The 18,489-nt window shown below is 44.2% G+C and overlaps 1 protein-coding gene across 1 annotated transcript in view; it reads right to left on the bottom strand.

The window, feature by feature from the left end:
- LOC117889768 (exostosin-1) overlaps nucleotides 1–18,489 on the bottom strand; it is a gene marked incomplete at its 5' end in the record, with an annotated part of 63,532 nt that overhangs the window by 20,594 nt on the left and 24,449 nt on the right. Inside the window, 4 exons of the mRNA XM_034794230.1 lie at nucleotides 2,522–2,641; nucleotides 4,070–4,196; nucleotides 4,315–4,389; nucleotides 13,709–13,861. Coding sequence (XP_034650121.1) covers nucleotides 2,522–2,641; nucleotides 4,070–4,196; nucleotides 4,315–4,389; nucleotides 13,709–13,861 — 475 coding nt within the window. The remainder of the gene's footprint in view (nucleotides 1–2,521; nucleotides 2,642–4,069; nucleotides 4,197–4,314; nucleotides 4,390–13,708; nucleotides 13,862–18,489) is intronic.

Here is an 18,489-nt window from a genome sequence, read left to right as displayed (position 1 = left end):
ATTTTATTACAACAAAAAGCTCTGCTGCACACAGAGCGGTGCGCGTGTGGCGGTCGAGCAAGTGGAGGTGGAGCAGCTATACCCGAATGGAACACTGATTCGAAATCTATTCATAAGGAATTACACCCAATGGAGCGTACTAATGCAAATCAAATCAACACATCTTTTGTTTGCAAATAAATACAGAATAACGAATTATGATCCACGATAATGACAGTCGATTACTTCTAATATTTACGCTTTTTGTTTTAACTTTTTCAATGGAATTTTAGTCTAACTTAAGCAATAAAGAGCGCTGTAATCTTCAATGCAAACAAAAAACTCAACTCTGACTCAAAGAAGCGAAACTTTAAGCGGGCACAGAACACATGAGAATTTGGTGTGCTTTACCCTTCTTCAATCCCTTCGCTAATAACAATCTCCAGCAGAATTATACCTCCATCGTAGAACTAAGCCAATAGAGAGAGAGAGCTTTGTTCATCCATTTCAACTGCTGAGCTTCACTACACTTCATTTTCTTGGCTAAATAACATAAATCTTGGCCTGGCGTCTCCCATGCCATGTGCGGTTCATTTTGAGCTTCAACTGGATCCAAAATCAATTAAGTGCGGCCCAAGCCAGCTGCTGGCCCAATAATAATAAATTGAGAGTTGGCCATGAAAGGGCTGTGGGCGTGGCAGGGAGTGCGTGCATGTCCTTTGTTGGCCATGTCTTGGTTTCTTGCTTAATTGCCTCATGACCAGGGAAAATATTTGTGTTTAATCTGGCAACATGCAAACACTGTTGGCCTCTGCCTCTGCCTCTGCCTCGCTCTCTCTTCCTCTCTCTCTCTCTCTCTCGGCAGTTTAATGTAACTGCAAATTGATTACAGCCCAAAAGAGCAGTGGCAGAGCAGCGGGTGGGCCATTCGGATGCCTGGCATGGATTTCAAGCTGCACTCTATTCCTGCTGCATCCTCGCCAGTGACTGTGGCTGCGGTTTTTGCTCAGGCCGCGGAATGACAGGCACGAGGACATTTTCGTGTTGTCGGTCGTCAAGGGTTAACATGTAGCGCTATCTCCCTCTGACTCTACAGCCTTCTCGCCTTCACACAATGAATACGTGTGTGTGTGTGTGTCTGCGTGTGGCAGCGTCAAACGATTTGCCACAAACGCGAAATTCGAGATGAGTCCTGGGACTCATAGCTACGGTTTCCGTTGGACTTTTTCTGCTCCTCTTACTACTCTTCCTACCCTTTTCTCCACCCCTTACCCCTCTCTATCTCTATCACACGTGCGCGCTTATGTCTTTCTCTGTCTGTCGGGCTTGGCCTGCTCCCATCTCTGTCTGCGTGTGTCAATTTGAGTGTTGAAAAGTGGTCTCCAGTGACGGCGGTTTGGTTTGCTTTTCGCGTATGTCGTCCCTAGCTCCTTCAACTTTGGTCTTTAACCCACTCGTTTTAACCAGCGCCTCCTTTCCATTGAGAAACACGAGAATTTCTACTGGCATTTCGGGGAAAGACGAACTTTGTTGCCTCTCCGCTGTTGCTGTTTTCGTGGTCCGAGAGCGGCGAAAAGGAGCTGGCCAGGATGACAATAAGCTTCAATGATGATAAATCTATTGGATATTTGATATTATAACTAATTACTGCAAGTAGCACACAGTGGTTCAAGCACTCAGCAATCGGAAATTAATTGAAAGATAAATATTCATATTTATTCTATGAATTAGACATGAATATTTAATTGTATTCATTCGACCATAATATTTCAATCCAATTGGATAATTATGACACTAAATTGTGCAATTTCTGCAAAAGTTTTTAACCTTTTTAGGGCATCTGCTAGCCGACTAAGAGGACATGGACTTAAGCTACTTGTTTATTGATGGGAAGTCAAATAGGTTTGCTTACCCCACCATCGATATACGCTGTTAAGTTGCTGATCAGAGACAGTCTCTGCAAAGTGCAAAGAGCAGCCTCTGGTGGCAAATTAAAACCCACTCTCATTTGGCATGACACACAAATAGAAAGCAGTCAACCCATCATTAGGAGCAGCGATTTGTAGCATTATTTCCACTATCCACTGGGGGATTCCCCATGACACTGCTATGCATGCATTCGATCCCAGGAACAAGTATGCTCCAGCATGGCACATCTACGAGAACTGCTTGTCGAGCAAGTAAGCGAAAAGTTCGGTTCGCTTAATTACAGCACGCACTGTGTTCAAAGTTGTTGGATACTTCTGCCCCTAACAGGCAGTCGGTGGCAAGAGTTTTCCCAAGAAGCGCACACACACACACACGCACACAAGCGACTAAGTGGAACGAAGAACATTCTCGTTACTTGTTTCTTGTCGATTGAGACCCTGAAACCCCAAAGAAGCCGCAACAACTTGCGAAGTACCACAGACCCGCAGACAGGGATGGAGAGCGAGAGACCGTGCCACTGTGCCACCGTGCCACAGGAGCCCTATCAACCGCATATATGTGGGTGGGTGGCACTGTCGATGTGTATGCAAATAAGAGGGGGAACAAGGCTCACCTCGAAGGTTGTGAAGACGATTTTCTCGATGGAACCAAAGTAGCGTTCCCACAGGACTTGGGTTTGCTGGCGCAGGGCAAAGATCCTTTCCGCTGAGATGGAGCGCACGATATCGGGTACCTGTAATACAGAGATAAAGAGAGGGAGAGAGAGTGTGAGTACGGTGTGCGTATGCGTAATGTCATCTTAATTGATGCATTCATTTGCAATGCACAGACTTAATTGGCCAATGGACATGGCCGAGGAGCAAGCAGGGCACCTGCATCGCCCCAGGGTGCCCATCCATCATAATTATGGCCAAGGCAGACCACAGGCAGCCCTGCCACAAGCAACAGCAAACTTAAAACGTTTAAAGAGCATCAGGTAGAGTGCCTGCTCTGGTTTCCTGCTCAAGTTAACTTAATTAATTGCATTTCCGGACAGTAAACCATAAAGGCAAACATGCCAATGCATGGGGACGAGGCAGGCAATGGAGCCAGGAAGTTGCACTGCAAAAGGAATGGGAGGCAAAAGAATGGGAGAATGAAGTGTAAGAGGACAATGTGCCAAGACGATGTCGCAAATAAAGTGCCACGGGAGCAGACGCAGCCACGCGAAGAAGGCTTAAAGAAAAAGGACCCACTGGCAGGCAAACAAATGGAGCAGTGCAAACAGACAGATAGGAGCAGGAGCGGCATTAACGAGTCCTTTGAGCGAGATGAACGGACAGGTGTGTGCGAACACTCGGACAAACTGTTGTCAGCGACTCAACGGCTCCGATTGCAAAATCTTTCTTTCTGCACAAAACTGTCCACATTGGCCAAGTGGATACTTTACTCTACGCGCTGAGTGGGCCTTGAGGTGAGGCCCCGGCTGGCTCTCTGGCGGATAGGACCAGCCTCTTGCAACACTTGCAAGTGCCACATAGAGTTACATATCGATAGCATTGAAGATCTTAATTGGGTTCCATTGGAGGGTTTTAATTGGTTTCTTAAAGTATTTTCAGGTGCAAAAACCATGCAAATTTTCCAGCAAAGACTTTCTTTGAGGCCATCTGCTCTCTTGTTTGTTGTTGTCAGTGATTTGCATCGATTGACTGCTCCTTTCGGTGTCCCTGGACATGGTAACAGGTGCACAAATCGTAACAAAATCCTCGCTGCAGAATATTCATCAATGCCAAATGGCTGGACATTTCCAAGTGCCCCTCCGTCCATCCACACCATAACAGATACGACTTTGTGTGTACACATGTGCATGGGGGTGATGCAAGTACCCTTGTAAAATAAACCAAATAAACAACGTAAAGTTTTCCACTTTTTAGACAGAGCCACCAAATGAAATCGCTTTGGCCAAATGACTCCAATAACTGGCACAACGACTGACACACAGGCCGAAGGGGCGGTTAAGATGTACTTTCAATATTTTATATACGATATAGAGGCCGTACATTTATGCACTGGGAGAAACTTCGGACTCCACAGAGGCTTTTTGCAACATTTGCAGGGCCAACGAACCCAATTTTCACTCAGTGTATTTGGGATTTGCGTTCCGTACACCGTTTTCGCTTACCTGCAGCAGGAGCCGCTCATCGGCCCAAATGGCGGCCTGTTTCCAATCGATTTTCGATTCAAAAGGCAACACCCAGGCATTGGACAATAGCACGGGAATGCATCCCGCCTGCAGGGCTTCGAGAAATCTGCAAAAAACAACAGCAACAACAGCAATGTAGAACGCGAAAAATGCAATTGTGAAAAATGTAAAATGAAAATTTGTTTTTGTTTTTTTGTATTTTTCTTCTCTGTTTTTTGGCTTACCGAAACGAACCCAAGCGACGGCCGCGCGGCACCAAGCAGAATGTGGAATTTTGCAGTAGAGTCTCGTAGTCGTATCTGCAATGATAGAGGGCAAGAGAGAGGGGGGCATGAGAGTAAGTGAGTGAGTGAGAGGCAGGACAATGTAAATTAGTTGGAGCCATGGCCCTGCATAATGGTTCTTTCCACAGAAGCAATTAATCAGGGAATGGCGTACCCCACAGGGGGAAAGAGGGAAAGAGGGAAAGCAGTGGTGTGCGGGTTCTACATTCTTCCCGCAGAGAACTTATCGGAATTACAATATGTTAATGGCAGGCAAAGCCGATGAAAGGATGTAACGCTTTCCTAAGGCTGCCCCAAGGTTATGTGATTTGCCGGCAGCACAGGGAAAAAGAGGCTGGGTTCCGTGGGCGAAACGGTTTATTCTCATTATATTTCCCATTTACATAGATGTTTACCTACAGATTTAAGAAACAGCGACTTGTGGGTTATCTGTGCAACCTTTAGCACACATTTTTCTATTGAAACTTTTACTTGTACGACAGATTTAATTTAAGATTCCCTTTTTTTTCTGTTATACAACATGAAACTCTTCCCACTTTGTTATCCTGGAAATTAAGTATCTTTCCCTTTTTTTCCCCTCGGAATCCCATTCATTTATTCAACTCTTTTCTGTGTTCTTTGATATTTTGACGAAATTCCAGTAATTCCATCTTAATGCCCGACGGGGCGTATGCTTAACATGTGCTCATGTTACTCATACGTCATGATACGCCACGTGGTATGGGGCTCAAAAGGGTTTGGGGTTGTATTGGCTGGTGGGGCTTTTGTGTGGCGATTTTAATCTTTAATTCCAGAAATCAAAGCGCCCCCTAATTCATCAGAAGCTGTCATATTACACATTCGCCACGTACGCCAAACATTTATACAGGTTTGTGTGTGTGTGTGTGTGCGTGTGTGTGCCGAGCTTTGTTCTCTGTTGAAAGTGGGAGGGACTGAACGGTAGGGAGAGGACTATTGTTTGGAGTTGCTGGCCAGCGGCATTGGTTTACAAGTTAAGTTGCGCGTAAAATTACATGTAGTTAGGCATGTTCTGACCCTCCCCCCACCCATACCACGCCTAACCAGCTCTCCTGGCCTCGCCTCTGCACCCGCTCTTCTCTACAAAATGGTCTGCAATTTGAGCTCTGGACATTCGCGTTTTAAAAGCAAAATCAGCACAAAATTTATTAGAAAACTGCAGGCGCAGCTCTTTCCGCATTGACAACGTACAGGAAGAGAGAGGGAGAGAAAGGGAGTTAGATAGAGAGAGAGAGAGAGAGAGAGAGAGAGCTAGAGAGAGTGAGAGGGAGAGCAGTAGTCGACTTTTTGTATAAATAATCTTGAGCAAACAACATAAATTGCATGTTGGCTGCTTTCTGACATTTTCTGGAAGAAAAAAAACGTTGAAAAATTGCACTGCCAAATGCATAGGCAGGCCAAAAAGTCAGAAGTTGTAGAAAAAGTGGAGTAGAAAATTGGCTTAAGAAACACAGAGATGCTCCGCAAAGAAAATGGCCAAGGAAATGAAACTAGAAAGGCTCATAAATAGCACTACGATTTAGTAATTGCCTGCTCAATTATGATTTATGTGTGTGTAAATTTATGGTTATCACAAATTAAGAAAGAGTGTCTGAAAGTCGCAGGAAGTTGTTTCAGCTGTGGGAGGAATTCCAATCAAATCTTACCCCATTAAAACTTTTGATTTTCCATTCACATTTCACTCAACATTTGCCCTGCATTCTGGCAGACATATCTCTAGGCCTTGGGGCTTTTTTCGGGATAAAGGGTCATTTGAGTGGACTTGCTAGCTCCGCTTCCAAGTAGAAATATGGAATAAGTACAGCCCCCAATTGCACAGAAGCAGGCATGGTTCTGGCCTCATTCATTGGGGTAATTTGCAGTAGCAGCAAAGCACACCTATTCATACATTAATATGTACATATGTACATCTGTACATATTTACACATGTAATGCTGCTGCTGCAATTGGAGTTGGTGTTTTCCGCAGGTCACTGCACTCTCTCTCCTGCTCCCACTTAGTTAGATTTGTTGCTCGCTTAGTTAGCTACTTGTTTAAGCAATTAAGAGCCGCCAACATGCAATGCTCTTGTTGTTGTCTTTGCTTAGTCAGCAGCTCTCCCTCTCTCCACTTGATGCTTGTCCCTTACCCCGCTGAACTGCAATTAAATGATTTTAGCTTTCAGCCAAGTTAAGCGAACAGTTGTGTTCTGTTTGGGTTGGCCAACATCGTGCGAGCAAAACTTTTGCTATTTACACGCGTTCCTCTGTCAAAAGTTCTTGCCTCCTCCATCTGCCTCTGATCCCGACACAGCCACAGGCGGACTGGCATGTGGTACAGCTGGCTGCTGGCTGCTGGCACTTGCTCACAGTCACAGGAGTCACAGTGTCCAAACACTTCATTAGGCATTCCAGAGTAGGGAGGATGCAGGAGATGTGACGTTGATCTCTTAATTAGGCAGCGCTGCCTCTTACTCTTTTGCACTGCTGACAAAGAGAGAAGCAACTCTCTTGCTTTGATTATGCGCTAGGGCCACTCGATCTTGATTTACCTATGGCTAACACAGCTTCAGCAGAGCTTCCACCCACTTTATACAGACACATGGCAACAAGTTTCCATCATTGATAAATGATGGCAACAGATTCCACTTTGATCCAGCAATTACTTAGGCAGCCTGCAATGATGGCAGTTGGATGTCCCGTTGCTCTATGTATATCAAAAGAACGAAGAGGAAAGTAACTTAAATTCCTGTCAATTGCTTAAGGTTAAGCCTAGGTACATAGACAATTAAGCTAAGGGACTTGCCTCTCGCTGCGTGAACATAATTTAAGTGGTTTCCAGCTGTCAAAGGTTCTCTGTGCGGCCTTTGCTACCTGCTGCGAGTCTTTGCCGTTTTTCCGTTTGCTCCTCCCTTGTTTTGTTATGCTCGTAATGGGAACTGCTTGCTGTACTCGTGCTGATTGAGTGACTGACAAGCTGACTGAGTGACGCAGGGACTCTGCTTGATGCTTTGATTTGGCATTCACGCTCATCATTTGACTCTTGCCTTTGACAGGTCACAGGCCTAGCAATCACCATCAAAATGTATAGGTAATCCTCTTTGAGTAGTTTTTTCGCATATCGTACTCCAAAGTTTGATCCTACGTTGTATGTTTGTGTATTTGGAATCCTTAGTTCCCTCTTCTTTGGGTCTCTGCTTATTTGTGCCTTATCATTCTTGTTTTCAGCTTCAAGTTTCTACGTGCACCCCACCCCACCCGTCAACATTTAGTTTGCTGCCAAAGAGTCCGGAGCAAAGGCAACTTTTGACTATGTGTGGCGGGAATTGCTTGTCAGCTGCAGCTGAATGCAAAAATTAATTAAAGAGAGCCAAAAAACAGCAAAAATCAGCGAGAGCACAACAGAACAAAAATTGAAATGGAAGTGCAGAGCAGAAGAAAGATGTTAAGCCAAGGCGCAAAAAGTTTTCATTTGACTTTAGCTGAGAGGGCAGCCGCAAGAGAGAGAGAACAACAGGGAGAAAGCAGCAGCGGGAGAGTAGGGGGTAAAATAATGTGCAAAGCATTTCAACGCAAATTCAATTTTTCAAAAACAGCATCTGCAATAGGGACACAATTCGGGATGCGTTTCGACTACCCAGCGAACAGCAGCATAGAAAAACATAAAAGAAATAACCTCAAACCACGAGAGGGAGAGGGAGAGAGCGGGTAGGGACGGAGCGCCAATGCAGCTGTAATAGTTGCCATTGTCATTGTTTGCCCTAAGACCAGTGGCAGCGCAGCGGCAGCGCAACACAAGATAAGAAGCGGCAGAGACTGAGAAAGAGCAGTAGGAAGCCCGAATCCCAGCAGAAGTGCCAGAATGAGAGGGCGGACAGGCAGCAGCAGCAGCAGCAGCGTTACGAGCAGAAGAATAACGGAAGAAGCGGAGAATAGAAGCAGCGGAGTCCCAAAACAGCAGCAGCAAAGGGAGTAGATAGAAGCAGAGAGCAGCAAACGCAGCGAGCGGAGCAGCGTCATAAAACCAAGAGAGCTAAGAGCGCCACGACCATGGGATGCCCTGTACTTTGGAATAAGTTTAGTTGATGTGCTTCCTAACAGAACGAGATGCGACTGTAATCGATTGAAAGCGCATTGTTAGATGATTTTCATATCTTTACGATTTTGGTACACAAACGAGAGACAACTAAATTTCCATCCGACTGTTGCTGGCACAATGACGGCATATCCTCACACTCGAAGAGTATGTGCTGGATATATGTAAGGTGAATAGGATGGAGAATGAGAAACATTAAATATGGCGCATTAGTTTCGAGTGCAAAGCTCGCATTCCCCTCCCCCAATTCCCTGGGCCATTCTCTGCACTCATTGTGGACCAGCTTTCATCGTCGTCGTCGCTTGTCGCCAGCTTGTGTTAATGGCTCATAATGAAAGCAGAGACGCAACGGAGAAGCACCGAAAAACCGCACAAAGATTTCCACCGATTGCACATGCACAGCATGCACACAATGCGAAAGAGCGGGAGGGAGAATGCTCCAGAGATGGAGGAAGAGAACAATCTTCTCTTTTTGGATAGAAACACACATGAAAAGCAAATAAACTTATGATACGAGTATAGTCCCTGGGTAATCCCAGGCATGAGATGAATTTTGACCCAGAAATCGGTGGAATTTCCGGGATCCATGTTAAAGTTTCTGCTTGAGCATTCGCGTAATTGTTTAGCTAGCTCTGGGCAGGTCCTTATGCGCAGGACATTTATTCCATGGACAGCAATTACTTGGCACGTTTTTTGGGGCAGTAACACACAAATACACACACACACACACACAGCCCTACAAGCGAAATAATGAAAGAAAATGGGAGAAAGCGCTCAAAGAAATTGCCATTGCGCGGTCCGAAGTTCCACCGTTGCAGGGGCCACATTCTGTTCCTGCTGCTACCTTCTTGCCCGTCTGCAAGTGTGTCGCCTTTTTAAAGTGATTTATGTGGAAATCTGAGATTAACGTGGAAACTGGAGGTTGCAGCAGGTGCAATGGCAGCTTCACCTTGCACCAAGCTCAAGTTTTTCACAGCTCAAGCTGTAACACTGCCACTGCCACAGTGGCCCCTTCCTCGCCCCTTCTTGTTTGTTGATAATGATGATGCTGGCTGGCATGATAATTTATTACTTGGGAAATTACATTATGAAAAATGCATAGAGCGCCGGCCTGGGTTGGTGAGTGGCCGCCCTCCTAATAAGCTGAATGGCTGACAAAAGGGGTTCCTCCCGTTTCTCATTTGCTCAAATTTCGTTTGAGTGAGCAGAAATTCCCAGGGAATTTAAGTAATTTAGGATAAGCGGTGGCAGCCAGAACATCCTGCTATTTGATATTTAAAATTCCCCTTTTCATTTTAAATAATTTACTGCAATTAAATGTACAACAATGGCCACAGAAGCACAGTTTTCCGGGCAAAGGGGCCAAGTGACCAACAACAGTCAGGTTTCGCACAGTTGAAATTTGATTAAATTTGCCAAAAACTGTATTTTGTTTCGCTATTTAACTGGTAATGCCAAAGCGAATTCGACCTTTGTCCAGCCAAAGAGTGGGACTCTCTACTAAACCAAAAAATGTTTGGAAATTTTCCAATTCTGAGGGAAAGGGAAAAACTTTCTAAATTGCCAGCCAAAATTAAAGGGCCACAAGAGTTGAGAATTTACTCTTCTGCCCTGAACACACACACACAGAGAAAGAGTTGCGGTGCTGCAACGTGTGGCTGCAACAGTTGCCGTGTCCTGGCACCTACGTGTGGTATACATATGTACGTAATTTCAGCGAGTCTACTGTCAGGCAAACAAGCCGAAAAAAGGAATGAAGAAAAACAACTTTTACTCTCAAGGACATGACATGGCGTCGTCTCATTATTTGGCACAGTTGCCACTTTGCAACGCCTTCAAAAAACGGCAATGGCAAAGTCAGACACACAGACAACAACAACAGAAAAAAAGGACACAAAACGAGAGCCTCAAGAACGAAATGGATAGAATCGTTGACCTCGTATCAGTTGTGCCAGAAGTCGCGCCTCTGCCGCACGTTGCGTGTTTCAGCTCCCATCATCATCATCATCAGTGGCGACGGCGGCTCATCAACCTCCGGCATTCCTGCCCTGTCCCTGTCCCTGCCTGCAATGCATATTGATGACATATGTTGCATGATAGCGGTCGCAGGACGCAGCAACAAAACACCCATTTCGCGCCTAAGGCTCGCGTTACAGCAAAAATGACACCACGCCAAAGGCATACAGAGCGCAAAAAATTTCATTAAAAGCGGCTCAAGGTTTTTGCTTCACTGCAGTTGTAAAAGTTCTCCTCGAAGCAATAACCAAAACCTTTTAATGGATTTTCTTGAGGAATAATAAGACCGTATTTAATATAAATATTATGAATGAACAAAAAAAAAAACGATTCAAGCAGGCAAACTTCTTTGCAATTTTGGTCACGTCACAAAAAGGCACAAACAGCATGGCAACGCCAGTGCTGGCTTTCTGCAGGCCATATGGCAGCACCTAATGCCAAAGAGAAGCTTCTAAAGAGATCACAGAACATTCATCACCTTATGAAGAGTCTTCAAACGGTTGCAAAATATGAAAATAAATGAATTTTACACCAGTTTAAAATTTGGATTTTTCGTAAGTTTTCATCACTTTGCATGGGTCGGAACTGGATTATAAACAGACACTGTTTATTCAGTTTACGTTTAAAAATTCATGCAGAATTTTCTCTTTCAATCTCAATTTCATGCTTCGCTGAGCGTTGACCGCTCACTGTCTGCCACTCTCCCTTCTCTCACTTTCGCTCTCTTTTTGATGAGAAAACTTTAAATCATTGCCAAATTGAATGGATTTTGGTTTCTGGGCACTGGTTTCGGTTTTTCTTTGGCACGGTTATGTATATTAACAGGAGCAACAGCAACAGCAACAGCAAGCAGATAAAACAGCAACAATGCAAAATTGTTGTGAATAATAATGCTCCGGGAAAACTCATCAAAAATACAGAAGCGAAGCTTTCCTCGACCACCCCCCACACTCCCCGATATGCCCCTGTCGGGGGCGCATTCATGAGCTTTTAGAAATTGTAAGCGCATAAAAAATGTAGCAGAAAAAAAACGAAGGAAAAATAAAATAAAAGAAAATCCCTAATGCTACTCAAAGGTATTATGCAATTTTCTTAACATGTTCATGTACAAAACATGTAGTAGGTACTATGTACTTGTAGTTTTATCTATGTTTTGATAGAGAAAGCTAGACAGACAGAGGAGCACATGTGCAGAAAGAGATGGATAGATGGAGTACATGCAAGAAAGATGTGGGAGCAGTGGGTGGAGCCGGTGAAGGGAAGGGAGTCAGATATATATCTGACAGGTGCATTAACGAAGTTTCCAGACTACGAAGGCGTCCCTTGATAAAAAATGATGTGAGTGGGAAAGCAATTTGCTTGATTATGTAGAACAGTTGATGGAGGCACTGTGGGCGGATGTGTAAGGGGTGGGTTGAAACTCGGGCGTGGCACGGGCAGTGGCTGGGGGGGAAAGTGGAGGGAGCTGGCATAAATCCCTGATGCTTGACGCCAAAGCGGATCTGTCGCATAAGTCATGTCAAATTACTGCAAGAGCGAAAGAGAGAGAGAGAGAGAGAGAGAGAGAGAGAGAGCGAAAGGCAGACAGACAAGGAGGAGAGAGCAAAAGAAGAGCCAGTAAAAAATTCTGAAAAATTGCATTCAATTAAAGGTGAACGGTAAATGTTGCGTTGACATTTTTTTATTTTTTCTTGCTCATCCTTTTGTGTGTTCTCCTCTTTCTCGCTTGGTTCCAGTTGCTCTTTTTTTTGCATATTCTTCAAGTGAACGATAAATTTATTGTGAAAGAGTAGAGGCAGGCAAAAGAGGAGCAGGAGCAAAAACTACGAATAAAATGCAGCAAACGTTGACTGCTAATTCGTGGTGATGTAGCTGTAGATACCCTGGATTGAGACAACTAAAACTAGAGATTTGCTCATCAAAGATCTGTTGTTTTGAGCCGCTGAGTAACTTGAAATTAATCAATAAATTTAATTTAAAGCTGTAGGCCACTGTGTTGCAGCTGATGCTGCAAGTCAAAGCACCCTCTGTGTGTGCACACTATAGGTAATCAGATTCCGCAGCAGCGACAGACAGACAGGGAACTGTAATGTCTTTTGCGAGACATCTCTAATCAGCAGGAAATCAGTAAACTCGATAGGCACCAGGGCGGAACCAGGAGCCAGCGGAAGACGTGGATAGATGGATGACTGGATGGAGTATGTATGGAATGGCATTAAATGGAATGCAGAGGAATGCTAGAATAGAATGGAATTTAACGGTATGGCCAGGAGGAATGGCTGCCATCTCAATGCCCATTCAACTGGGAGGATGGCTTCTCTGCTCGTTCTTTGCATTCAATTCGATGTTTTTGTCCCATTATTTCTTGATTTCTATCACATTTTACAGGCTCTATTTCTCCCCTACTACCAGTTTACTTTCTTCAATTGCAATTGTTATCCATAGCAAGTTTCTTTATAATTGAACAAAATGTACAAAGGAAAACAATCAGACAGCATGAGACGGCAGCTGATTCAAGTCAAAGAATAAAGAGAAATGGTCGACTGTTCGACTTGAAGCTGAAATTAACAGCAGAGATTACAAGTTGCAGGAGACACTCTCTCTTTCCATAGCCATTTCACTGATTGTTTTTGATTTCTTTATTTATTGTTGTTTTGTTATGGCACGGACTCTGTTTGACTCTTTTCTGGATTTATATTTTCGCTATTTTGGTGAGGACATTCAGCAGTCTCATTCTCAAGCAACAGCCATTAAGTCTTCCTGCTCCTTTATAACTTAATTTTCCCACCCAAACTTTGAGTCAGACATCTAAAATCTGTGGTCCATGATTGAAAAGTCAAGAAGCTCTGGACCCCCCAGCTTTGGGGCAAGTTCTGGTGGCACTTTAATGCTAAACGGAAGCCATTGGCATTGTAAATGCCTTTCGCCCAAGTGTCGTGCCATTTAAATGAGCTTGTCAAGCCGGATTTGAGCACATTAATCACAGACAGTCGGCACTGGCTGGCGTAGCAAAGCCCGGCACCAAGGACTCTGGTTAATGGCCAAAGGATGGAGGCTGGAGATGAGAATGAAGATGAAAGTGCCAAAGGGACTTGAGCTATTAGCACCCTACTGGCATTGGAGGCTAAACAAATTACTTACAGAACCCCCAATGACAGTTGGAAACAATTTCTGCTGAAGACAACATCATCAACAACGTCGTTGACCACGGACCAAGGAGTCCTACCTGTCATATTCGCGATTGTCCTCGTCACAGCGATTGTCCTGCAGCTCTCGCCAGCTCTTGCCGTGGCGACAGGTGGTGACCAGGACCATGTCTCGTCCATTGTGCAAATGGAAGAGCGAGTTGCGTGTCTCCGAGCCAATGCCATGCACATAGCTGGAAATATGAAAGATTTGCAGTTGTTTTAGAGATGAATAAATAAAGGAAAATATATAAATTATATGGAATATATTGAGAGGTTATTGCTTTGGTTAATTCTTAAACAGAGTTAGTTTAAGGTTTCAGTTTCAGTTGTAAATCTAATTTGTTTTCTGTTTCCATTTGTTTTCTTTGCCGCATATCGAACGAAACATTTCGATTTGATTTCGTACGTTTGAAGCTGTCTTCCACAACGGGAAATGCTGACAGCAACAGAACTGTGGGTGGGAACAAAAGCGAGTAGGAAAATGGTTGCGGGGTACACTGCAAAAATGAAACTAAAATAAAATAAATAAATAAACCAAAAGGAGACGTTAGGATGGGATTCCGCTTTATTCCCTCAGTGTGGTGGCCGCTGGATTAAGCTCCTCAGATTTGTTCAGTTGGCATAAAGAGCGGCGTCAAAATCAATTGCAATAAAGCAGCCCACCCGAGGGAGATTGGGAGCTAGGGCATGGGTATCGGCTTTGGGGTTAGGCAGGAGAGCAAAGCAAAGCCCCGAGATGATGCCCAGCTTCGATGCGGGTGTGCGTGTGGCAGCAGCTTAAGTCGTTGTCTGCCTTCGGAGCAATTGAAACAAAAGACGCCACACAGCGACGCCAACAATGACCGCTAGTATCCCAGAAGCACAGATACGACGGACAGTAAACGCTCTCAAGTGTACGGCTAAGCAAAATGGCATCGATGGGGCCATGAGGCAACAGCAACAGCAAGAGAAGCTACCATACACCACCAGTGGCATCTATTAGGGGCATCTATCGCATCAGCAATCGAGCAGAAAACCAGTTAGACAGCTAAGGTTTGCGATGCAACTTGGGGATACCCACTAAGTAATTCTGTAACAAGGGAATTCGTTTTGCATGACACATAGTCCAGAATATGCCCCTTCAAGTTGCACTATTACGGGGTATAAGTAGCAGAAGATGGAGGGAATCCTGTGAGCAGGATAAGGCTTCTTCTGTGTGTGTGCAATTTCCTTCTGCTTGGCTTGCAGTTGAGCAAATTTCATACACAATGAGGTATTGGAACGGGGCGCATCTCCACCTCCAGCTCCACCCGAAAATAAACCAAACGGCAAAGCAAACTCTGTGCCACACTGCCACACATATTTGTACGGGAGAGCAGCAGATTGGGCAGCGCTGATTTCCGTTGTCCGACAACTGGAGCAAGGAGCAGACTATTGGGGGCAAGCAACCTGCCACAGAGAGTGTAGAGAGTGCACAGCGAAGCAACATCTGAACATCACAGAGATTGGTGGCGGTGGGGCTTGGCAGGGCTAAGCCATAAGTTATTTGATTTAATCAGCGTGTCGTTGCCTGCGGCGCCTTTTTGGGTTTACCAATGGAATTGAAATGTAACGGAATACATACAGATATATGTATGTGTGTATGTGTGAATGTGTGTGTGCATCGTATCAATTGTTATGGCAAATCCAGAGACTAAATTGGGTCACTTTAGTTTGAGAGATAGAACTAGATTTATTTTTATTTTCCACCAGGAAAAGTAAACAGAATGACCGATGAACATTCGATTGGCAACGTCTTCAAACACTCTTCAAACGCAACACTAGCGTAACACTCGCTTGAGGTTTGTCTGGCTTTTGAGCACTATTAATAATCAAATTATAATTATATACTCACTAAAAGTTACTCCAAACTTTGAAAAATAATCTTGGAATTGATAAATATTCATATATGTAGTTCCATATTCAAATCTAATTTAAAGCTAATAAAATAAAAGAGCAACAAAAAATCGCAATACATTTTTCTGGAATCACAACGAATTTATAATCAATTTTCCATCCAATAGAATAATCCGACTATGCCGTAAATACATAAATTGATTAATACCATTTATTTATACAAGAATTTAGGCTTTTGTCAATTCATTTTCATAAAAAATCGGATTTAACATGACAGCGCAGCGCCGCCCTGGCAGCCACTCATCATCAATGGCAGGAGGGTTGGGAATAAAAGAGTATCATCGAAAAGAGAGACAAACAAAGGGACCTTTATTCCATGAGGCATCTGGGATTTTCCAGATTGTCGCTTTTGCGACTTTCCTTTTTTGTCGTGTAAATTAATTTAGAGGCTAGATGGCAGTCACATTAATATAAATTAAGTGCAGAAGCTGAGAAAAATGCTTTCAACGCAGCCATAACGAGCAGGAAATGGTCTGCTGTAATCTAATTTATGCCTTCAATGGCCAAGATTATATATAAATGAGTAGGTAGTTGGTTCGCCTTCAAAGAAGTTTAAAAAGCAGAAATTTAAAGCAGAATTTTCGAGTACTATTAGAGGATCAAAGAAGTAGCAGATACTTCAATTATATACATAAATTTGGAAGGCGAAAAGGTTGTCCAACAGGTTTGACGGCAAGTCGCATGTTCGATTAGACATTCGAACGGGCTCGAACGGATCTTTCGTTGTTGCTGCAACCATACTGTTTGATGCATAAAACTCCGAGTTATTTATCTCTGATTCCAATAAAAATTATTATAAATTATAAAGTACAGAGATAAATGGGAAATTAATGTTTAAAATGCCATTCAACCCGAATTTTGTTTTGCTTTTATCTTGCACACATTTTCAATTTAACGAAATAATTTGCCAAGCAGAAAATTCCGCCCACCCAGGATGGTTCAATTAAATATTGATTGGTCCAAGCGGCTGGCCGCAAACAATTTTCGCACACACAAAAAAATGCACGGCCCGAGAGTCAAGGCAAAGAAGCAAACCCGAGGCCCATCCCTGCCACCCAAAAGCCATTTGGTGCCTGTCATCGGCATCCCCACTGACAATAAAGTGCAATAGCCCGAGGAGCATGGCGCACAGGAACACCAAAGAGTGTCCAACGATACATGGCAGGAGGGAGTACCTCCTGACCACTAATCCAAACATAATCTAAAATAATTGAGTATGCCGAGAACGCGCTGCCTTTTCGCCCTGAATAATTTATGCGCGCATTAAATAAGCTTAAAATGTGCTCTGTCCATGTGCCAGACTTTTCCCAGTGGTGTATCCTGGCATTGTCTGCCCCGGGGATCGGCTTACACGGGTTAATGCCTTCTGCTGGGACCCTTATGTACGTCGTCGGGCTATGGCTTATGACATAAGTTTATTCTCTCGTTTCTTGGACTCTGTAGAAGAGCACAGTGGAGTGGAGTGGAATGGGATGGGGTTGGCTGTTGCCCGGGGTTATGCAGCAGCTTCTGCTGCCCCCATCTGGGGCTTATCTATGCAGCTTCAAAGCTTTTGTGATGACACAAAACGGGAAGACGCGGCGTATGCGCAATATCTCTTCTAGCCCTCCAAAGAGCTTCCCCCTACTTTGTGTATGAGTGTCTCTGGAGCATACAAATTGTGTCGGGAAAACTGCAGCCAAACCGCCAGCGAAAACAGCAACGTAAAAAAGCAGTGGATATGCAGGATAATGCCCGATGTGGAGTATCCCCACACTTTTCACAGCTTACAACAGCTAACTAGAAGCGACTTTGCAGACTATAATCCAATAAATCCTGCTATAGACACAGATGCTTTTTGCATAACATTTTTGCTCGATCGAAATATTTATTCTGTGCAACAGATTGCAACAGATATACCCTGCTGCTGCCACAATTACCATTGGGTAGCAGCAGAACAGGAACAACACCATCGCCACTGGCATTAAATCAATGCAGACAACAGCAACAGCAACGACAACGACAATACACAGGACGTTCTGGGACAGGAACTGCAGGAGTGGTGGGGAGCAGGTAGCAAAATGCATTTTTATTCTCGTAAATTATACGTAAATATATTATTAAGTGAAATGGCAACAACAAATTGGTTCATACAGAAAACAGAAAACAAAAACAAGAAAAAAGAAATAAAGCCTTAAATGGCAGCTCATGAAAAGAAGGACAGAAGGGCGCATGCAAATAGGGTTGCGAGGGTTACTCCATGGACATTCCAATCTCTGCAGCAAAGTGCTGAAAGAGAAGTCCTCGCGGTGGAGATTGAAGGCAACCCTCTGGCTTTGGCATATTTGCTACTACATAAAGTGCTCTTCCTTCCCTTCTCAACGCAGCACGACTCTTTGGGTGCCATCTGTAAATCTGACCAGCGGCCACGCCCCATATCCCATGTCCCAGTGACCAATAGTACTTTCGCAGGGGAGCATCGATCCGTATCAATCAGGGTCCTGCTCTACTGCGCTCGGCTTCCTGGTTCATCTCTGGCCTTCTTTTGTTGTGCGTCCGTCCGTCCCCCAATAAGCATTTCTCCCACAAACACACACACAAGTATCGAGTGCCACTCTGTGTGTTTGCGTGTGTATCCCAAGAAACCAACTGCGAATGTTGTCCACGTTTTAGACACAACTTGAGCCCAGGGGAAATGACTACACTGAGCGAAAGCATAAGTCTGAGACTTATTGAAATTTCTGTGAACATTTGGCCAGATCTTTCACTCACTCCCCATTTGTCTATGTTAATTGAAACATTTTTCTGCTGCCTTCTTTCATTTAAACATCCCTTTTGATCTCAGTGTTGGCAGAAAAGTCAGCCTGTAGCTGCTAGCTGCTGCTGTGCCTGATTTTGTGGCCTC

This window comes from Drosophila subobscura, chromosome E, assembly GCF_008121235.1.
Source record: "Drosophila subobscura isolate 14011-0131.10 chromosome E, UCBerk_Dsub_1.0, whole genome shotgun sequence".
Classification (NCBI taxonomy): Eukaryota; Metazoa; Arthropoda; class Insecta; order Diptera; family Drosophilidae; genus Drosophila; species Drosophila subobscura.
The sequence above is the reverse complement of the archived record's forward strand: the minus strand, read 5'-3'. Positions and strand labels throughout refer to the sequence as shown.